The 24,490-nt window shown below is 37.6% G+C and overlaps 1 protein-coding gene across 1 annotated transcript in view; it reads right to left on the reverse strand.

The window, feature by feature from the left end:
- Nucleotides 1-872: 872 nt before the first annotated feature.
- zgc:63587 (uncharacterized protein LOC393431 homolog) overlaps nt 873-24,490 on the reverse strand; it is a 30,399-nt gene continuing 6,781 nt past the window's right edge. The window contains exons 5-12 of the mRNA XM_053624894.1: nt 22,884-23,007; nt 21,520-21,654; nt 17,797-17,914; nt 8,333-8,434; nt 8,102-8,247; nt 7,807-7,890; nt 7,493-7,550; nt 873-2,814 (exon numbers count right to left, since the gene is read on the reverse strand). Of these exons, the coding sequence (XP_053480869.1) occupies nt 2,746-2,814; nt 7,493-7,550; nt 7,807-7,890; nt 8,102-8,247; nt 8,333-8,434; nt 17,797-17,914; nt 21,520-21,654; nt 22,884-23,007 (836 nt within the window). The 3' untranslated portion in view covers nt 873-2,745. The remainder of the gene's footprint in view (nt 2,815-7,492; nt 7,551-7,806; nt 7,891-8,101; nt 8,248-8,332; nt 8,435-17,796; nt 17,915-21,519; nt 21,655-22,883; nt 23,008-24,490) is intronic.

The raw sequence follows: 24,490 nt of genomic DNA on the forward strand, positions 1-24,490 counted from the left end.
AAGAAAATTACTTTTCTGTAACTAGAGAAGATATCCACTCTATAAGCAGTCAGAGGAGAATAATCGAAAATGTATGGAAAAAAGGTCATAAAATCATCCAGTTGATGCCTTGATTGAGTAATAAGCCTATGTTATCAAATTTTGTATTCATTTTTAACTTAAAATGTATATAACTCCAACACACTCTTCTTGATTACCAACCTCTATCAGACTTGCTCCTCTAGGCGTGTCAGTCTCCTGCAGCTTCCTTCTCTCCTCCTCACGGCCTGCGTTTACTAAACCGGTATTCTTTACTAAAGTCAGATTGACAAAAACTCAAGGCTTAATGAGAGTTTGTTTGAACTGCCAAAATCTTCCCATCTGACTGGCTTTCAGCAGAGCTGCCGCCTCTGGTACATCCATATATCTAATATCTCGTAATTTCATAAATCCTTGTATAAGCTGAGGAATTGAGGCATCTGAAATTGAGTTCTGATCAACATTAGTAACTTTTCATTTACATTAATACATTACAATATGTCTACTGATTATTTCAAAAGAGCAAAGAACATAAAGAGCTGTCAATAACATTATTTGAGAATGAAATTTGACTTATTGCAGGATATGTTCAAAACTACATACTAAATGCATACTACCGTACTAAACAGCAGGCTGATAGATATCTAGATGGAGTGAAGTAGTTGTTGGTTTTGGTTGTACATACCCACTATACCCAAATTTTACTTGAATTTAGACAATCAATCATACAAGTAATTAAAATGTTTGTTTACATGTTTTAATTTTTTTTATAATAAATAGTAAAAACAGCTTGTATAAAAGCCTCAGTTCTTCAGCTGGTGTAGGCCAAGTGCAAAAAGAGCAACTTTTCCACGTTTCTGAGAACTTCTGAACATTTTATTTCTCCAAGTGAGTACAAAAACAAAAACATCAGCATTATACAAGGTTGTGAACTGTACCGTGGACATGCAAAAATAATCAAACAAACATTAGTCTGTAAACAGGAAATGACTAAGCCAAATGAACAATTAAGGCTGGGTCACAACATTCACAAAATATCAGCAGATTGTTTATATAATTCACTAATGAGTACAGTGAAATAAAGGGAAGGGCCCTTTGTTTAGAGAAAATGACCTCAGGATACACTTTGGAAAGATTTTAGGTATGAAGAGAGGCTTCCAAAATGGAGGAGTGTGTAACACTTTTGTTTAATACACAACTTAATTGGTTCCCGTTAATATCATAATTTGAAGTGTTATTACATCTATAACAACAAAACCGTGATATTTTCAGTCATTTACACTTGTATCTATATTTAGATTTATATCTTAATATGCTCTCAGAAATCTACCTGAGGAACTGCGTTAATAATATGTCCAAGAAAATAAGGTCAAAGAATGAGAAATTACACAATTAATGATTAACACTGATCACTTCTTCAATTCAACATAATTGACCGTGACCCTGGTAAGCTGAACTAAAGTAACTGTTAACATCAGTGATTAATCATGTATTAAATCATGACCTCCTTATTTATGTGTTTTAACTGTCTATTTGGTTGCATACTGTGGTGTATGTATGTATGTAATATGAATGTTTATTTCTGGATTTAATTTTAGTGTAAAATTATGTTTAGACTTGGCATTTTGTATTTGAAAAGAATCTATAGTTCAGTATTTGCTTCTGAATTGAATTAATGAACTGTGATAATCTTTTGCAAGAGTCCAAGAGGACTTAAAAAAAAAAAAAAAAAAAAAAAAAAAAAAAACTCCTTTTGAAATATTGTCCTGGTTTTACTGGTGGTTGCTGCCCCCTAGTGGCAACCAATGCATAAAACTGATGGAGCACGTACTGAAACATTAGTCGTTCATGGCATTCTCTCATGCGGTAACGAAACTGCTACAGACCACGACTGATAATATTTCACCAAGGCACAGAAACTAAGGCACTTTAATTCACACACTTTGACATCCAATTATAAGAAAAACTGCTGGGACCATACGGCGCTTGTTGTGAACAAGGCTAACGCACTTGTGAGTTTAAATAGTAAATTCCCATGTCGGTAATAACAGAGCGTGAAGTCAAATACTACTACTATTATCTCAGTTCCCATTAACCTCTGTCTGTATAGAACAATCAGTAGCGGGGCATATATAAGCACGAGAAATGTGAAAGGTGACTGGTACAGTGCGAGTTGTTTGTAGCCAGCAACAGACATGACAGCATGGAGAGAGAGAGAGCGAGAGAGAAAGAGAGAGAGCGAGAGAGAGCGAGAGAGAAAGAGAGAGAGAGAGAGAAAGAGTGTGTGTGTGTGTGTGAGAGAGAGAGAGAGAGAGAGACGGAGTGTGGAAGTACTGAACCTGAAGCATTTTACAGTTATACATCCCACTGCTATAAGAATAATAATGCTTCAGTCATGATAAATTATTTGCAATGTCACATGGGTCCATGCAAATTAAAAACAATTAACATGGTGGTATATTCATAAGATAATGAATAAGATTAAATAATAGATTTAGTTAACAGTCAGATCGGTCTATGTGGATCAAGTTGATCACATGCAGTGATGCGCTGAAATAATCCTATTTGTGACTTATATATGGTAAAAGAAAAATGAACCGTAGTAGAGTTTTGAAGTGGGCAGAATGATAGTACATACAGGGATTGAAATAATGAAGCCAGTAACATAGTGGATCTCTGGCTTTCTATTGATACTGCAACAAACAAACACAAAATACATTATCTTTTTCAATCGTCTCCGGGCTTCATCTTCATTTGAGCCTGCATTTGAGCAATCATCTGCTGCATGCGTCTCAGCTGTGGACACAGGGTAAAAGAAATGAATTAGCCTGATAATGAGAGGCATACCAACATGCTGTCATAACACTCTCATAACACCGTCTCATAACACTGACGAGTCAGGAACTCTATGTGCTGCTGCTTCTTCTTCTTCTACTACTATCCAAAACCCGCATGCAGGGTTGGGAGGGTTACTTTAAAAATGTATTCCGTTACAATTACAAACTACTTCATGAAAAATATAATCAGTAATGTAATCCATGCATCACAATATGAAAGTAATGTAATCTGATTATTGACATATGTGGCCTTTAAGTAAAGTCAAATGAAATGTAATATGAGCTAAAATACTTTTATTTAGAGCTTATTTTAAGCTTAAAACATGTTTGGATTTGATTCAAACAAACAAACAAACAAACAAACAAATAAATAAATAAAAGATCACTGTCCCCGATTTCCACAAAAGCTAGGGTGACCTTATTCTGGATTTCCAAAAACAGGACACCTTTTTTTTTTGGGTGGAAAGGTCTTACTAGCGTTCAAAACAGTGTTACTATGAGTGCAGACTTTAATACACTAAAAAAGACACAATATTAGCATCACATAAATATACCTCAATAAAATTCGTTTCACTCTGCCCATGTTTTACATTTTTTCCTACATTCTTTTGAATGTCCATGGAATAAAATAAAATATCAGATGCCGCGAGTGTACCTTCTGCAATCATTTACACATTTGAATTGCCATATAATATGAAACAGTGTGATAACATGAAATAAAAAATGACCTTATATGGCCATGGGCATTGTTTCAACTCAGGACAGCTGTCATTTTCTGCTATTGTCAAGGAACTGTTTGACGCCGTACACAACAGAGCTTCACCTTCGTGTGTTCGCTGAGAGAAGGCTAATGGTTGAAAGGCAGGAATTTGGCCAATAGTTGCTGTAAGCCTTTTATAATCGACCAATTGGTGTGCGAGAAGGCGGGAATTGCAGAGAGGGGTTAAAGCAATGCAAACATGTGCATACATGATGCAGTATTAGAACAGAAGCACATCATAATGAAACTAAAGCCGAATACTGGACATTTTCTCAAATTTAGACGCTGTTTTAAGGTCCGACAAAGGACATGTCTGGGGGGGAAACAGGACGTATGGTCACCCTAACAAAAGCATTTCAGAGAACAATGTGTGTTCATTTCTACCAAATTAACTTTGCGCAAAATTTATTTGCGTATACACCAGGAGGTTGCTCGCATGAGCCACGACTGACAAGAGAGAACCAGAACCATAATCAAGCAGCTGTCTATATTGTGTTATGTGAAAAGATTCATTTCTTTGGTTTTAAATGAAAAAAAAAATAAATAATAATCTTGATAGTATTCCCATTTTTTACAAAATGTACCTGTAATCTGATTTCATTGTTTTTTGACGTAACCGTAACGGATTACAGTTATCATTTTTTTTGTATACTGATTATGTAATGCCGTTACATGTATTCCATTAATCCCCAAGCCTGGCCACTATTCAAGACCATATGTGCACCTGGATTGTGTCACATCCCCCAAAACGTAGCTTACAATGCTCTTCTAACATATACACTGCCGTACAAGATAATGGAACCAGCTGCTTTCTAAATGTGACTGAAAATGTGTTTTACTTACACATTTTACTTTTCCCATTAAAGTATACTATAGTTAAGCACAGACATATAATGACCATAACACAAGTGCAGGGTCATTGTGGTACTAAATACAGCTTCTGCTGAAAACGTGTTATTAGAGGCCTCCATGAACACATACTACATGATTTGGAACACATAGGAAAGCCTTTAGAAAGACAAATCAAGCTGTGTTCTGTCAGAAAGGAAGCTGATGTCATGTCCTGTGACACACCTGACATGTTCTGATTGTCCTTATTTCTTACCAAACCAAAGAACAACACATTGATCATGCCTATGGAATGCAGCCTTTAATCCACACAAAAATAAACTCTCCCTAGCTTCACCACCAAACCCCAACATATGGAGGGGATGAGAGCATGTATGTCAGTAAAGAAACCACAAAAGTTTGTTTTTCTAAAATAAAATAAAACAATATTTTTCTAAAATATTATTAATAATAAATAAATTATAAAATAAAAAATTCTACAAATGTTTATATAAACTTTAAAAAAAACTAGCTAAAACTGGAGATAACGGTAGTTCTTTTATTTATTTATTTACAAACATTTTAAAGAAACCTGCATGTGACTGCATCATCGATATGGTGTACAATGGCACCATTGTTAAATACAACATGGAAGAAGTGCTGGCATTAACACTTTCTTTGTCCAGTTGACAGTTTGGATTAAAAAAAAATCTGCACAGTGACAAAATCATTTGTTACAAAAATATCCTAAAACATAAATGTCACTGCAAGTATGTTATCTGGACACACATCATCAGTGCTAAGGGTGACCCACAGAGGCCCAGCCAAAGAGTTTCAATTAACTAGCAACACGTAGCTTAATTTTTAAAAACATCATAAATGCTTATTAATGCAATCTAATAAGGAATAAAGTACAATGTTCATGTTGTTAGAAAATAGTCAATGGAAAGGTGGTTTAATGTGGCCCAATTAAAAGCAAAGTTACTGTCACCACCCTGAGGTTGGTTATTTTCATACAACAGCATGAACCACAATCCCAGCATTCTGGATTCAGGCAGATCATTTGCTACAAATGAAGTATTAAATAGTCTGTATTTGGTGGCTTATTGTTTGTTAAGTTCTTATGATGTTGGTATTTTCGAGGTGCTGTGTTAGACATTTTTTAAAAAGTCTAAACACCCCTGTTAAAATGGGAGGTTTGATATGAAACCATGATTAATCATGTCAGAACTTCATCCACCCTCAATGTGAAATTACAATATATAAAAAAATTTTTGAAAAACAATCAAACATTTTAGGGGGAAAATGTTACAATAACCTTGCTGCATAAGTGTGCACACCCTTTTGTAATTGTGGGTGTGGCGGTGCTCAGAATGAACCAATCACATTCAATTTCATGTTCAAAAGTAATAATCACACAGCTTTCATCAATTAAATGATTCCGATTAACCCCAAATAAAGACCAGCTGTTTCTGTAGGATTTTCTTCACATCTTCTTGGTTTCATACGAGTGCTGAAGCCAAAGAGCTTACAAAAGCATGCATGGTATCTCACTTGTTGAAAGGTATAAATCAGGAAAGGGGTATAAAATTCCAAAACATTAGATATACCACGGAACTCCGTGAAGGCCATCATCAACAAATGGAGAAAATGGAGAAAATGGAGACAGAAGCCCTTTCTCACAAAATAAATAAATAAATCCAAGCCCTAAAGCAACTAAATCACCCCAAACCATGTGGCAAAATATGTTATGGTCTGATGAGACCAAAAGTTATAATAATTACATAATTCCAAAATTTATGTTTGGTGCAAAAAATACAACAATAAAAAAACACCACCAAAAGAACACCATACTCACGGTGAAGCATGCTGGTGGCAGCATCATGCTTTAGGGCTGCTTTTCTTCAACCAGAACTGGGGCTTTAATCAATCATGAATAGCTACAAATACCAGTCAATTTTAGTATAAAACCTTCAGGTGTCTGCTAGTAAGCTGAAGAAGAAAAAGAATTTCACCTTTTAGCACGACAATGACCCAACGCATACATCCAAATCAACAAAGGAATGGCTTAAGCAAAAGAAGATCAATGATTTTGAATGATCTAGCCAGAGTCCAGACCTGAATCCAATTAAAAATCTGTGGGGGACCTGAAACGGGCTGCGCACAGGAACTGCCCTCAACATTTGATGGATCTAGAATGTTTTTGGTACGAAAGAGTGGGAAAATATTGCCAAGTCAAGATGTTCCACACTGATGGACTCTTACCCAAAAAGACTGAGTTTTTTAATAATATCAAAAGGTGATTCTAACTTCAAGCATTAGTTTAGGGGTGTAAACACTTACGCAGCAAGGTTATTGTAAGACTTTTTTTTTTTGACAATTTTCTGATTGTTTTTCACTTATTTTTATATGTTGTAATTTCACACTGAGGGTGGAAAAAAGTTGACATGATTTATCTTGGTTTCTTTTTTTTCTCCCCATAACAAAAACCTGCCATTTTAACAGGGGTGTGTAGACTTTTTATACCCACTGTAAACACTATTAAACGTATAAAAAAATTAATGTCCTGCAACATATTTACTCTAATTACTTTGTGTCACAGGTCATATAATGTAGCATACTTATGTATTTTCATGATTGTGAGGCTGCCTACAGTTGTATTCATTTATTATTATTATTATTATTATTATTATTATTATTATTATTATTATTATTATTAGGTCAGGTAAACTAAGTAGGCCCTTTTGAAACTTAAACTGTCTTGGCACTGATCCAGGACATACCACTACACCACATGTGCTTAAGAAATGAATACAAGTATTATAAAAGCCTAATGTCATTTAAGCTTTACTTTACCTAATAGTCTGTTTTTGTTGGTATATCTGAAACATGACCAACAAACCAAACTACTGTTTCTTTTTCTTTTAATTTGGCTGTGTACATGGTGTTGCATGTCTTGTGACACAGTACTAGTGCCAGTCTTGATCCGACTTTAAAAACCAGTCAACTGAATGAAAGAACCAGTATAATGTGATGAAAAATGTCTTACCTCAGCCTCCTTTTCCATTAAGATCTGATCTTTGTCCAGCACTTCATCCTCCACTGACCTGTAAAAGTCAAACAACCTTCTTCATGCTCTATTCACCAACAAAAGCAGATACAATACTCCATGTCACTGGCTTTTGTTTACTTCTGTTTATTTTCTTCTGGAATTTCTGCAGGGTGGGAAGGGAACTGCTGTGGTTCCATGAGTGAAGCAATGGGGTAAAGTTGTGTTTAATATTTGTCAGATATGTACACTGTGAGACTCTAAATTTCATACACCTGCACCTTGTATTGAGGTTGTGTGTGCTTATATCATACCTGCCGGCTCTCTTCAGTCTTTCTGAGCGGAAGTTCTCATAGTGTAGGTCCTGAGTCACTTCCTGCAGGTCCTGCATATGAGTCCTATACACACACACACACCATAACCATTTTACTTTATCAAAAGTTAATCATATCCTTCAACGACTGTTTTTGCATGTCTACTGAATTGATGTGGCTCGATGTCCAGCAGAGGACGCCACACTATACTACTGTATAATACTGGTGTCGCAACTAAAAGTGACACTTGGAAAAACAAATTATTATTATTATTTTTTAATCCCTCTTTACTCACACCAGCATGGTGCGCAGTTTGAGGAAGTCATTGTGTTCAGGGTTCTCCACCTCCACAACACCCCAAGGGTACAGACGCCCTCGAATCTTCTTCCCCTTCACCTCAATAAGCTGGTTAGAGCCGATCACAGCAAAAGGAATGCTGGCCTAGAGAAGACAGAGATCACATAAAATAATGTTTAGCACAAAATTCATTTTAATAAAAGGAACTTACGGACACAAGCCATCTGACCTTTAGGACACGGGTCTGCTCTTTGAACTCCTCATCCTCGTCCGAGTCTGCGTCAGGGAGCTGGTAGATGCGGATGCCGTGCTCACTGATCTCATCCAGGATCTAGATAGAGAAAAGTAGTACAGCAAAAATAACTGCAACTTGGGGTAGTTTCATACTTTCATATGTGAAAATCACAGTAACAGATTTATTGCTTCGACTATTTTCCAGAATAAACTGACGAGTTCCTGCTGAAGCCATATTGATGAAAGCTAATAAAAACCACAGAGCCGTTGTTTTAACAGCAGGATACGTCTGGATGAGAAGCCCAATGCTTTTACTATTGCATCCTTTCGCTTGATTTGATCTAAATCCCCTTTTGAGAAATCAGTCACAACAGCACTTTTCTCCATGTTTTAGAACAATCTCTGATAGTGAACATGCATCCATGCCCTCAGTGGAATGTACCAGGACTAGCTCAATCAATAATAAATCCTGAGATTAGATTCAGCTGATGATAATCATTAGTATGAAATTCTCAATTAAATCTCAGTTTATGGCCACATGCTCATGATAGAAACAGGATGTACTGCTCACATGGCCTTGTGTCTCAAAAAACTTTACATTATTTTCAGAGTCATAGATGCACATAAGCACACAACAAATATCAGCCCCTCTCAGACATACACTACCGTTCAAATTTTAGATACACTCATTCTTTATTTTATTTTTTTTCCCCCCACATTTTAGAATAATAATAATAAAGTCATAAAACTCTGGAATAACACAAATGGAACTATGGGAATTATGTTGTGATAAAAAAAAAAAATCCAAAATAAATCAAAATAATTTAGTATTTTAGCATCTTCAAAGTAGACCCCCTTTTTGCCTAGAATTTCCAGAAATGTATTCTTGGCATTTTCTCAACCAATTTCTTGAGGAATTCCCCTGAGATGCTTTTTAAACAGTATTAAATGACATAATCCACTGACGCTGGACACTTATTGCCTGCTTTTCTGAATATTTCGCTCCAATTTTGATGAATATTTCATCCTTTTTAAAAAAATATTTTTTTGTAAATAAAATGTTAGTTTTGTAATGAAAGAAATGAATATGTTGGCACAATTATATTTTTGTCTACAACACCGATTTCAAACATTTAATCATACAACTTCAGATCAAAAGATTTTTAAGATCATGAGAAACATTTCAGTCAAGTGTCTCCAAACGTTTGACCGGTAGTGTAAGTTTAGGTAAGAAACCTAATCAAAAGTGATCGCTCCTTGCTTGAAAACACACCATGTCTCCCACAATAAACCACACCAGTCTAAAGCTCCACTTGCAATTCAGAACCTTTCAAAACTCTCCTGTACTTCAGACACATCTGTGGTGCACAGACACAATGATTTATTTTCCCTAACATCAAAGTTAGAACAGCAGAGCTATGATCACAATGCGATTTCGTAGCAGCAGCCAAAAACGCCACCAACAGGTTTTTCCTGACATTCTGAGCACTTTCATGTTCTCTCAGCAGGGACAATGTTTCAAAAGGGCAGAAGCCCCCCACTCCCCTTGCAGATCAACAAATTTCCTCCTGTTATGAGGAGGATTATTTTCATAGCATGGAGATAAACCCACCCGGGACTCTGTGCGTGTGTGTGTGTATGTGTGTGTGTGTGCGCTCGTGTGGGTGTCATTGTTGTCTGGTCCAAGTCCAAATAAACATGACACGTCATCAGGATGGAAAGCGTGACCGTGGACCTGGCTCAGTGAATCAAATGAGATATGCAGAACACTAAAGAAAGAGAAGAAAAGAAAAATGGAAGCAATATGAACAATACTATCTACAATATGAGCAGAAGGAAAGGAAACTACAAAGAAAAAAGAAAGAAAAGAAGGAAAGAACAAAAAGAATCAAAAGTACTTGATGCTTAAATTGGGCTTCCTCAGGGAAGGAAGACAGAAAATGTGAAGACAAAAGCCTGCAGATCAGTGAGACACCTTGTAGCACAGATGGACGCATCAGCTAAACGGATCAAACTACCAAAAACGACACTTTGGGCAGACCAGCTCTAATGATTTTTCTGAACTAAAGCAGATTCGGCATGGCTTTGTCCCACAGCAGGAGTGTATAACTTTCAGAATAAGATATATTAGAACTTCAGATGACTTCCAATGAAACAGTGCTTTAACACCACCTTAAAACAAGGCCTAAAGTCTCCCAATCTGTTTGGGCTGGCTGCTAAAGACCACTGGATTCTGGACAATGGGGGAACAGAAGTCTTTCCAGTCTCTCTACAAATTGAAAAGGGAAGTGAGGCTCACCGATTCTGTTGCTGGTTTGTTTGCTTAAGGATGCATTAGGACTTAGGATTGTGTTTATGGAGCAGGACTCTGTGTGTATCGAGTGGGGAAAGAGACTACAGGAGTCAAAAGATCCTCAGATAAGCATTTTAGGAAAACTGTGAGAAAACGTCTATGAAGGAATGTCTATGAACGTGACCCAGATTTGTGACTAAAAGAAAGCCTAATGCAAACAATGATTACAGTATAACAGTGTGTACTGGATTAGAGTTGGAGCAGCAATTCAAACAGGACAGTATTAAAATCAATAAGATGCATGAATACTATGCACAATGGAGCATAATCCTTCGGTGACCAGTTACACACTATTGTGCGGAATTATTAATTCTGTGTCAAAACTAGCAGTAATGATGAACAAGGCTCTATTCTTAGTGCAACGCATTTTTCCACAACAGGAGCTTTGAATTTGGACTGACAGGCTATATTTGACTTTCATGCACACAAACACATCATAAACACAGCGCTTTTACCACAGCCCGTTATTACCGTACAAACAAGGATTTTGCCATGCAATGCAAAATAGCCTTTTCACACTTTGGCAAGACTCAGCATGAGCTTACTGCCACACACATACACCCACACACACAAACACACACACACACCCTACAGTCTCTGTGCAGCCACTGACTCACACACAGGCACTAAGTCACAAAACAACCTCTTACTTAAAAACACACTTTCTGCATTTATCAGGCACATGACATGTATAGTATTTATATGTGATATGAGGTTGGCTTCCCAACCTCTACAAACAATACTTGGAAGTTCTCAGAACAAGTTAATAGCTGGGGCGTTTCTAGAGTTTGATCACTACTGGCTCACAGGTCCTCCAAGAATTTTACAGATGTACTTCGAAATTTGTAGGAGGGTCCGGGGGCATGCCCCCTGGGAAGAAATGTTTTACAAAAACAGTGCCAAAGCGTGAATTCTGGTGACTTTGGGAGTAGTATTTAAATAAATCATTCTTTTTTTTTTTTTTTAAATTGCCTACGTAAACTTTTTTTTAGGTATCAAAACTGGTTACTATTTGGTTGATGACAAACCATGGTCACTTTTAAACAAGCACTAACAACATTAACTTCATCAATGCAAGTTTACATTTTATTTGATACTTGACCATACCTAATTTCTATTAAATTTCCTGAAATTATTACACAAAGGTATACAATCCTTTCAAAAAGACAAGAGGAAAAAAAAAAAGATTAAAAAAAAGAAAAAATAGAAAGCTGGCACCTGAAATCCCATCACAATAATAGAGAAGTGACTTTTGAAATAACCTGTATATGAAACCAACAAATATATAAACATTTTCATTACATTTAAAATCCGATCCTAATTTATCAGAGCCCCAAAAACAAACTGTTTTGTTCACACAAATACCAGACAATATACTGGCTGAGGCCTCTGAAACTGTGAATTAGCTTCTAAACCAGGGATGGGAAATGTCCGGTGCACTGCAGAGTTTAACTCCAACACACCTGAAATACCTAACCAAGGTCTTCAGGATTACTTGAAAATTACAGGTGTGTTGGCTTATGAATAAACAAACTAACTAGCCCTATAAATGAACAAACTACTTCAAAAAGCTTTCACTGATGATGACTAAATCACATCGTTTGAAGCAGAATGCCAGATTAGAAGCCGTAAGAAAGCATTCGTTTACTAGTTAACAAGCTATCGCTATCAATCACATCTGTGCCAAGTAAATTAGATCTGGAAAATGGGATGTCCTCATTCAACTAAATACAACTTCACATACTTACATTAAAAAATTAATAAATAAAAAAACTTCCCATTAACACAGTGATAATCGTTAGCCTGGTAGTTACCACTCATTAGCTACAATGTCGTATTATGAATTATCTTCTGACTGCAAATCGAGGTTCCCATGGGGACAAGTGAAGGGAGGAGGAGCACGGCGAGGGGACGGGGCGTATGATTGAAGAGAATGGACAGGATATTTTCGAGTCAGCCTTCATGTTTTAATAATTCAAATGATGTAAATGATAACATTCAATGAATAGGACAGCCTGTTTTGAGACATATCTACTGTAATCTACCTCGTCAGACAATGATTTATCAGGAAAATTTAACTAAGGTTAAGAGTGCCAAGCGCAAAAAGAATTAAGAGTGAAAATGCATCTTAGAGTCTCTGCAGTGGAATCACTAAAGCCACAAGAGAAAGGTCTCAGCAAGTATCCCGTAACAGTCGGGGCCAAACGTCACTGCTCAATGGCCGACTGTGACAAATGCACATCCTGGACTTTCCACCTTTTGATCCTTGAACACTGGATTTGATTACTGAATATCCGTAGCCCTCCAGAGCCTTTAATTCACACATGAACACCTAACACTCTATAGCACTGAGCTAATACTGACTAGTGTGTGTGTGTGTGTGTGTGTGTGTGTGTGTGTGTGTGTGTGTGTGTAACAGCATGTGTTCGAGTTGTGTTAATCCAGCACCTCCAAGATAGCAGGGTTCAGGAGACACTCACATCAGCAAAAATCAATGATACTGTATATGTTTGGGTGTATGCGTGGGTATGTATGTGTGTGCTATAATTAATGAGTTAGCTGTTTCAGCACTTTGGTTCTCATAAGGGAAAACATCTCAAAGCCTGAGTAATGAAACAGATCTCAGGCAAGCATATTATTATCATCACAAACAAAAAACTTGGCTCGGTAAAATGGGAGACTCCGTAAAGTAACAAACTTTCTCTGGGGATCCTATTACCAGGCAGATTAAATTGCAGTTCTGAAGGATTTGAAGAAGTTACTAGGTGTGTGCGCAGTGCCCATTTATTGTTTAACTGTCAGCAAATACAGTGAGAAAGTGGCCACTTTCCAAGACGCAATCACGCTGTAAAAGAAGACAAATAAACAATGACACACTCATGCGCACACAAGAATAAGCCCTCGTTTTTTAGGGTTAGATGGTAATGAAACAAGGTGAGTGTGAGGTGAGGCAATATCTATATACAGGATGTGACCTCATGATCTCACTAGGTTCATGTTGCTATAGGTGTGACACCGTTATAAAGTTTCCCATGTAAGTGGCTAGAACACAAATCATTCTCCTCATGCTTGTGCCACAATGAGCTAATGGACAGAGTCACAATTCAAGCCTTCCTTAAAAACAAAGCACAGTACTTAAGAGTTCACAAACATTGTAACCCTCACACACGCACACCATTTGGGATTTTTCAGGACTGACACATATTAGTGTACTAAAGACAAAGGACAAAGGGAGGAAAGCTTTAAAGGCTTAGCAATGGACAACAACAACAATAGAAACAAAATTTCACACACTGAGAAAATGCTGCTCAAAGTTTAGTCAGGATATGTAAGGAAATGTAGCATTGTTTTCATGCTCTTATGTATGAATCCAGAAATCAACTGAATAAATACTGGTAATAGAGGTTCAGCAACAGCTACTCACTCAACAGGTCTCCATTCTTCAGAAATCCACAGAGTGACCATCAATATTACATGCTTACACACTGTTGAAGCAAACTAATTCTCCTATGGAACAAGGATGAATGCATTGGAAAGCTTTCTAAAAAATAATAATAATAATAATTTATATATATATATATATATATATATATATATATATATATATATATATATATATATATATATATATAAAATACAGCATTGTACCACCCAAATGCCATCTATAATGGATATGCATAGTGCACGCTGTATGGTGCTTCAGAATATATAAATTCCCAAACCAGGATGTTAATTAGAGCCAAGTACTATGAAACATCGCCAGAGTGTTTTATGAGATATGACCTCAGTCAGGGAAACTGCTGCTACGTATGGCCAAACGCTGATAAGAATCCAACACAGTGCTGCCCACGTCCACGCCACCATTAGTCAGAAACGCATCAAGAAAGCAATATTGTTACAGACAGGCTGCTGGGGGGGGGGGGGGGTCGGTAAAGTACAAGTAAAGAGAGGGCTTGCTTTGCATTGTGAAACACCAGATGAAATATTTAAAAAAGAAATGTCAAATTCACTGCATGTAATGGATTGTTTGTTATACTAATGGCTTGAGGTGTCAAAATTTTGACAAAACTAGCAGTCACACTGACATTATCAAAAATTAAGGAAGACTCCCCTCATTCAGCCTTTTGCTGACCTGTTCAACTACACAGATAAGCGCTTACCAGACATTTCTAACAATACCACTAAATGTAACAGCTGGATGTCCTCCCTACCGGAAGGAAGGTCAACAACCCTCTAACGTTCTTCTTTTTGTGAGATTTATGAAGACAAAAGTCCTTGATTGAGGTCTGACGAGGGTATGTTCCAATCCCACATCTTTTTTTCCAAAACTATAACAACTTTAACATAATTGTGTCATTATATTTATAATCACCAAATTAACCCTAATAAATGTAAACTAGGTCACACCATAGACACAAACCAAATCAAATCAAGATCATATGCTTGGCTCGCTGTCTGACTGTGGGTAAAGGGCAACACAAGGTTTGCTGAGCCAACTGGAGGACATCAATGCAAGGAAATGGACTGACTGATTACAGGAAGACAACTCAGACTACACTGGTCTTATCTTATAACCTTCTACTAAGATCACCATGAGCCAATACAGGCACCATTTCACACATCGCAAACCAATGACTGTAACGGGGTCAAATGGCCTTCAAAACATTCTTCATGCTCTACAGTGCAGGTCTGGACAAAAAATTCATTTATTAGTTAGCCCACTGGGCCAATAACACCTTCAGTGTGCTTGCCCAGTCTTAACTGACTGGGTCAAAAATATTTAACATAATGTATTAACACATTGCGAGTTTATTAGCTTGTAAAGTGCATGTACATGTTATTATTATACTGATCTAACAACTCTTTTAACATAGCACATTGTGTTTGCACCCTTAACAAAAAGCCAGCAAGTTCTCACATCACATGCCGTGCAGAAAAAAATATTTCAAATCTGGTGAGCATATTCATTAACTCTTGATGTGTTTAACTGCAGGTGTTAAACAGTGAAACATACTTTAACTGTTTAACTGGAATTTATTTTATTTCCACATACGTAAGTGTTCCTGATGCTGAAAGGATTATCTGTCATCCATGCATGCTAGATGAAAGCTTTTATTCCCCTGCTATTCCTACAATTAGGAATATGAAAAACTAATAGCCCAGACACAAAATCTGCTCGTCTTCAGCATCAAGGCTAAGGAATTTTCCACCCTTGCAGTGGGAAATCAAAACACTTATCATTTCATTCACACAAGCAACTGCAAGACAAAAGCTATTGTTTGTGCTATACACTGAAGACATTTGGGTTTGAGATCAAAAGATTAATATGAGACAATAGATCATAATTTCAGCTTTCATTTCCCGATTTTGCATCAATGTTCTAAGTTAAACAACTTAGAACACTGCACCTTTGGTGGCAGACCACCCAGTTATTAGGTGAGTAAATCTATTTGAACAGATAGTCTTAAAGTAAACTAAAGTAAATAACACATAATATTTGCTTTGCATATCCCTTGCTTGCAATGAATGCAACCTGTTGCATACTTCTTTTGTTTGTTTGGATGGTTTCTCCCCTCTCTTCAGGAGATGAAATGCTGCTCACTAGGGTTAAGGTCTGATGATTGAATTGTCTACTCTGAATCACCAGACCTTGATGAGGTCCTTTGTTGTGTTGGCAGTGTGTTTTGGATCACTGTCTTGCTGCATGATGAAATTATAAATAAAATAAAATAAAAATAAATAAATAAATAAATAAAGCCAAAATAATAAAAATATATATAATTGGCCTTGCTGTCCCGGTACTTTCAGAGGGGACTGTAGTAATATGAAATTGTGTGAGAAGTGAAGAACAGGTGTTTGGGGGGTTGGACGTTGTGAACGGCCTCAGGCTTTTTTTTGGGTGCTAGTATTCAAAGACCTAATCCACCAGTTGCGTTTCAAAAGTCTAAAGCTCAATTTAGGGCCCTCTGCTCTAACTGCACTGCATTGCAAAAGCAATGATGGACAACCAGCTGAGTTACAAGCGAAATGCGCACACGCGTGCGCGTGTGTGCACGCACACACACACAAACACCAGTGAACAATATATAATCTAATCTAAATTTGTGTATATATGACATAGTATTGCTTCTTGTCATTTGAGTAGTAATTTCACTATATATTAACCCAAACTCTGTGAACGTATAAAACAGGACTTAGTCCTGATATCCTCCAGATATTTTATAGCTGTATAAACTAAAAATTTTACAGCAAATGTTTTGAAAAAATGTGTTTTTCAAATGACAATCTTTACTTCCATCTTATATGTTCATTTAATTTCCTTTGTTAATAAACTGTTTTTGTATTACAAACACACCTAATCCACAAAGATGACCCAAAAAGGATTATAGTATTTCTGTTTAATCGGAGTCCAACACTCACTGCAGCAGGTCTTTGTGTTAGGGAAGAAACATGAGATTTGACTAACAGGAAATCCTATTTACATCTGTCTTTAAACATGTGGTGCTCTCACGCTCTCACTCTCTCTCACTCCCTCTCTCTCTCGCTCTCACACACACAGTTCTCTCTTACAACATACAAACTGTCAAGTCAGCCCACTGATGAAAGCTCTGAGCTCCACATTCCCACCCCCTTTCTATACTACAATATAAATATGTACCCAAATGATGACACAAATGAGATCGCAATAAAAATTAAGCTCTTCAGCTTCTTGAGGAATTACTGATAAAAGCAGAAGGTAAACTGGGTAATGCTAAACATTAACTGCTGTATATAATCCATCTGTTCAATAACAAATCAGCAGGAATGTTGGGAAATTTGACTATGGGCCAGCATGCAGCTGCACTGCACTGTTGGTGATTAACAGTGCTGGCTGTTTCTGCATGTTCAGAGGGCAAAGGGAAGCACCTGCAAAAATTAAAGGAACTTTAAAGCTATCCGGCAAGGAGTGCAGGCACCGCCTTTAGAACAGACACAGTATTCGATTAACAAAAACAATATCTTTCTGTCTGTCTCTCTCTCTCTGTCTCACTCTCACGCGCACGCACACACCCGCACAAAACTATCCTTTCTCATTTGGTATTTATGGGCGCGAGATACACACTCACCCTCCGCTTCAAGCGGTCCCGCTCTCGGAGTGTCAGAGTGTCCGCTTTTGCGATGACGGGGACGATGTTCACTTTGCTGTGTATGGCTTTCATGAATTCAACGTCCAGCGGCTTCAGTCTGGAACAAACACACACACACAAACGTTTAATTTCTGGTTAAAAAAAACAACAACTTGTTTCTCTGAGAAACAGCAGTGTGTGTGTGTCTGCGTGGCACAAAGGGGACCTACACAATATTAGGCAGGTGGTTGTAATGTTATGGCTGATTTTATATTATTAGGGCTGCAACTAACGATTATTTTCATAATCGATTAGTTGGTTGATTTTTTTTTGATTAATCGGATGGGACGGGGCAAACTTTCAATGACATTTTTTTTCTTTATTTAAAATAAAATCCACAAACTGAGTGTTACAAATATAAACTTCAGACTAAAACTTTACACAACTGTATGTTCAAAACAGAAAAGAACCCAATACACACCAGAATATATATTATTAATGTAGGACTGTAGTTTAATTTGGTGCTTTTTGTGCATCCATAAAAGTAATGCATAAATACTATTAACATTTTTTAAAATAAACTTTATTTTATAGTATTTATGCATTATTTTTATGGATGCACAAAAAGCACCGAATTAAACTACAGTCTTAAATTAATAATAAAAACTCCCTTTCACTGCAACTTGTGGTTTCTGTTACTCAATGCCTTTAGACATATTTTAATTATTTTAATTTTACAGATATTACTCGTGGCTTAGTGGTTAGCACGTTCGCCTCACACCTCCAGGGTTGGGGGTTCGATTCCCACCGTGGCCACGTGTGTGCGGAGTTTGCATGTTCTCCCCGTGCTGTGGGGGTTTCCTCCGGGTACTCCGGTTTCCTCCCCAGTCCAAAGACATGCATGGTAGGCTGGTTGGCATGTGCAAAGTGTCCGTAGTGTGTGAATGTGTATGTGATTGTGCCCTGCAATGGACTGGCACCCTGTCCAGGGTGTACCCCGCCTCATGCCCGATGCTCCCTAGGATAGGCTCCAGATTTCCCCGTGACCCTGAAAAGGATTAAGTGGTATGGAAGATGGCCTACTCGTGCTACACTCTGTATCACCGCGTTTACACTGTGCGTGATCAGCAACATGGCCTCGTTACTAACAGATCACTTCCGTTATAATAAACGACAGAATTTACACTGCAAGCACAAATACAGCATATAATGACAATAGACTTAAATTAAACTAAACCTTTTGAGCAACTCGCACCAGTTTCCCCTGCCCCTTACACACAGTGGAGCATTTTGGATATAAACATAACTTTGTGCTCGTGTAGCACTGATCTCCGCAGTGTTTAATATAAAATGTACCCCTGTCTTAGAGGACTTTCTTCCTCAGTCACTTGACGATTTCGCCTCCGTCTGATGGTGACTGAGGTCATGTTGGGAATAAAAGGTAACGCTGACAGAAAGTAAACTGAAGAAAGTTATTGTCAGTGACTCTGGGTATCTGCTAATGCTAGCATGCGTATGACGTCATGCGCCGTCATCTAGGAAGTGGCTTATACTTCTGGTTAGTAAAAAAAAAAAAGCTAGTGATATAATTTGAGATGATATTACCTTTCTGAAATCCACACACTAGACGGTAGTGCAGAGTGCATAGTGTAATTGTATAGTACGTCATTTGGGACACAACTTTAGTATTTACTCTCCACTGCGTGTTTTCAGAACACAAGTAATGTAATGAGTAAATCTCCCCCGTCCTGTGCGCAGACCAACTCATCGATAATGAGATTCATAATTGATTATTATTGATTAGTTGTTGCAGCTCTCCCTCTCATTTGTTTTATATATATATATATATATATATATATATATATATATATATATATATATATATATATACAGTGAGGGAAAAAAGTATTTGATCCCCTGCTGATTTTGTATGTTTACCCACTGACAAAGAAATGATCAGTCTATAACTTTAATGGTAGATTTATTTGAACAGTGAGAGACAGAATAACAACAAAAAAATCCAGAAAAACGCACATCAAAAATGTTATAAATTGATTTGCATTTTAATGAGGGAAATAAGTATTTGACCCCTCTGCAAAACATGACTTAGTACTTGGTTTAAAAACCCTTGTTGGCAATCACAGAGGTCAGACGTTTCTTGTAGTTGGCCACCAGGTTTGCACACATCTCAGGAGGGATTTTGTCCTACTCCTCTTTGCAGATCTTCTCCAAATCATTAAGGTTTCGAGGCTGACGTTTGGCAACTCGAACCTTCAGCTCTCTCCACAGATTTTCTATGGGATTAAGGTCTGGAGACTGCCTAGGTCACTCCAGGACCTTAATGTGCTTCTTCTTGAGCCACTCCTTTGTTGCCTTGGCCATGTGTTTTGGGTCATTGTCATGCTGGAATATCCATCCACGACCCATTTTCAATGCCCTGTCTGAGGGAAGGAGGTTTTCACCCAAGATTTGACGGTACATGGCCCCGTCCATCGTCCCTTTGATGCGGTGAAGTTGTCCTGTCCCCTTAGCAGAAAAAAAACCCCAAAGCATAATGTTTCCACCTCCATGTTTGACGGTGGGGATGGTGTTCCAGGGGTCATAGGCAGCATTCCTCCTCCTCCAAACACGGCGAGTTGAGTTGATGCCAAAGAGCTCCATTTTGGTCTCATCTGACCTCAACGCTTTCACCCAGTTGTCCTCAGAATCATTCAGATGTTCATTGGCAAACTTCAGACGGGCATGTATATGTGTTTTCTTGAGCAGCGGACCTTGCGCGCGCTGCAGGATTTCAGTCCTTCACGGCGTAGTGTGTTACCAATTGTTTTCTTGGTGACTATGGTCCCAGCTGCCTTGAGATCATTGACAAGATCGTCCCGTGTAGTTCTGGGCTGATTCCTCACTGTTCTCATGATCAATGCAACTCCACGAGGTGAGATCTTGCATGGAACCCCAGGCCGAGGGAGATTGACAGTTCTTTTGTGCTTCTTCCATTTGCGAATAATCGCACCAACTGTTGTCCCCTTCTCACCAAGCTGCTTTGCAATGGTCTTGTAGCCCATTCCAGACTTGTGTAGGTCTACAGTCTTGTCCCTGACATCCTTGGAGAGCTCTTTGTTCTTGGCCATGGTGGAGAGTTTGGAATATGACTGATTGATTGCTTCTGTGGACAGGTGTCTTTTATACAGGTAACAAACTGATATTAGGAGCACTCCCTTTAAGAGTGTGCTCCTAATCTCAGCTCGTTACCTGTATAAAAGACACCTGGGAGCCAGAAATCTTTCTGATTGAGAGGGGGTCAAATACTTTTTTCCCTCATTAAAATGCAAATTAATTTATAAAATTTTTGACATGCGTTTTTCTGGATTTTTTTGTTGTTATTCTGTCTCTCACTGTTCAAATACAACTACCATTAAAATTATAGACTGATCATTTCTTTGTCAGTGGGCAAACGTACAAAATCAGCAGGGGATCAAATACTTTTTTCCCTCACTGTATATATATATATATACACACACACACACACACACACACACACACACACACATATCATAGTGGATGGAGAAGTACCCACAACACAAAAATAAAAGAGCCAAAAGGTTTCCTTTTGGGTTACTGAGCTTAAGGCATAAAGCATTCGTTATCAGCATTAATAATTATTTCAGTTCAAGGGCCTCAGAAGGATACTAAAAAAATGTTGTGTGTTAGTATGGGTTGTCTTACCCGTGTCCAAATGGAGATATAAAATAGAAGCAGCAGTGAACTCTGTTGTCCACAATGTGTCTGCGATTCAGGCCACTTTCATCATGCAGGTAGCGCTCAAACTGATTGTCAATGTACTGGATGATAGTCTTAAAACTGTCGAACAAGATAAAAATGAGTTAAATAATATAAAAGATCACTTAAGACAATAATATAGTAGTCGTGGACTTGCTCTTACATTTACATTCATATTTAATCAACCGGCAGAGGCTGAGGACACAGTGATGCAAAGCATTTAGTCCAGGGTTGTCCAATCTCATGTGCAAAGGGCCAGTGTTGCTGCAGCATTTCGTTCCAACCAAGCAGGAGCCACAACAGAAAGCTGATTGAAGGCCAAGATCAGCAGATTCAGCAGGCTGAATTAGGCGTGACCCCTGTTTAACTTGAATGAAAACCTGCAGCCATGCTGGCTCTTTGCAAATAAGTTTGGACTTCGACAATCTACAAGAATTCATGACCTAAAAACTAGAGATTAATGCTGGTTTGTACAAGAGTTAGAGTGGTCTAGAATATCAGGAAAAAAATATAGAAAAGAAGAAATACAAAACGTGGAGAGAAAAAAACCCCAAAGTATTATCCTAGATATTATCTTTAAACTTGTTTAAACTTGAAATTTGTTACGCAACCTGCAGCATGATTTTCATGAACTGCAGATTCACTTGGACTCGTACATCTACGACTTGAGATTTCACTTCAAAATGACCTTGGGAGACTTGGGACTTTTTTTTTCTTTTTTTGTAAATCAAGCTTAAATCTGTCTTGTTCATCTTTCAGAGTGGGACTACTTATTCCAGGGAAGACTTTGTGGTGCCTCAATGGAGAACACAAAACAACCCATCGTGTCGGTCTAATTTTAAGACCTCTACTGTTAGAACGTAATGGTTGTTGTTGTTTTGAATTCACATTGTAGACTCACATATTAAACATTTACTGACTTGCATAACAACTTAGACATCCACTGTAGGAAATTTTGAGTAAACAGGTTTTCCATTCGAATGTCTTTGACGAATTCTTGTCCGTGGTAATCGCACATATGCTACAGATGTGATAGATATGAATGACTTTCGACTGTAACTGGACTTGAGAGCTACTCTCATTTGACTTGACGTGAATAAAACACTATAGAACAAAGAAAAGCATTACTTTATAGTGTTTGAATCATGCCTGTGACAGTGCTGAGCACGGAGGATCCCCCCCAAACATGCCGCTGCCAACAATCCATATCAGTACTCCAAGCTACAGGTCACCACTTGGTTTACACTTAACCAGACATGACAGCAAAGTTTCAAATACCAAACCAACCAGACATCAACACTCTCACTAACCAGTCTTGACTGTTGATGGCATCTCCATATCCAGGAGTATCCACCACGGTGAGGCGGAGCTTCACCCCCCTCTCCTCAATCTCCACCGTCGAGGCCTCAATCTGCACTGTCCGCTCAATCTTCTCTACAATAATCAGGAAAAAACAGGACCCCTTCAGTGAACCTCTGACATCTTTGTACATTTTGAAATTGACAAGTCATATTTCATTCAAATATTTAAATGTTTTGAAGCAAATTTACAAAAAAAAATCAACATAATAAAATTAGAATAATTGCATGTTTCCATTAACTACCATAAGAAAAAAAAATCTAAACATCTCTGGGCGGTCATGGAGAGACTGAAACACACCTTTTCTCTTTATGAGCATGACACCTCAGTATAGAAAACAGTATAGAAAAGTTATATCTTTTTTTGTGTGTGTATAAAAAGTTTTTTTTGTGAGTACATTTTCAGGCCTGGGGTCTTATTTATGAAAGTGTGTGTAAAACACGTACTAAACCCACCCGTACGCACAAGAAAGTTGGTCTTTATCACACATGCATACATACAGTTGTAGGCTATGGCCACTGATAAATCCCACACATTCTAAATTGATTCAAATGAACACGCTCGTGCATGGGCACATTCATTTGCGTAAAGAAACGCCCTATAAAGAAATCGCCATATATGGTAAACAACTTCCTTTAAAAAGCATAGTAGCCTGCTCAAGGTGCTGCTTGTTTCAGATGACATGGAACATGCCACAAAAAATATTGACACTTAGGGCCCAATTTGGACATTTTCACTTAGGGGTGTACTCACTTTTGTTGCCAGCGGTTTAGACATTAATGGATGTGTATTGAGTTATTTTGAAGGGACAGCAAATTTACACTGTTATACAAGCTGTACACTCACTACTTTAAATTGTAGCAAAGTGTCATTTCTTCAGTGTTGTTACATGAAAAGATATAATCAAATATTTACAAAAAAGTGAGGGGTGTACTCACTTTTGTGAGATACTGTGTGTGTATGTATGTAGGTATGTATGTACATATATATATTCCCATTTATTTATGTATTAGACAAACTACTGATAAAAGTGTCAAATAAACCAACAGCAACAGTATCTTTACTTCTGTGACTCTGCAGTTCATCTTCGTAGACCCTGTGGCGCATATATATATATATATATATATATATATATATATATATATATATATATATATAACATAATATATATATAATGAATACATGTGGGCATTCTATTTCCCCAGTTACATTTAGAAACTCTGTGATGGCATGAAAATGTATTTATTTTTATTTTTGCTGTCTTTTCCTCTGCTGGTTTTGAAGGTAATATATTGCAATGTGAGTGATACAAGTGAAGAGAAGAGGTGTTATTATTCAAGTCGTTGTTGTTTAGGAAATGACAGACCTGTCTCCAATTTCTTTTTTAAATGTCTCATTCTTTTAAAATGTTCCCATTACTACAAGCCCTAGAATAGAGATAAACTAAATCTGTACTAGGCAAACAAAATCAACTAATGAGCCACTCCTCACTCTCAGCACATTTTCTAGTGGTGCTAAAACATGTCCTCCTTCCTCAAAGCTGCATGAGTCAAATCTT

Source organism: Ictalurus furcatus, chromosome 5, assembly GCF_023375685.1.
Source record: "Ictalurus furcatus strain D&B chromosome 5, Billie_1.0, whole genome shotgun sequence".
NCBI lineage: Eukaryota > Metazoa > Chordata > Actinopteri > Siluriformes > Ictaluridae > Ictalurus > Ictalurus furcatus.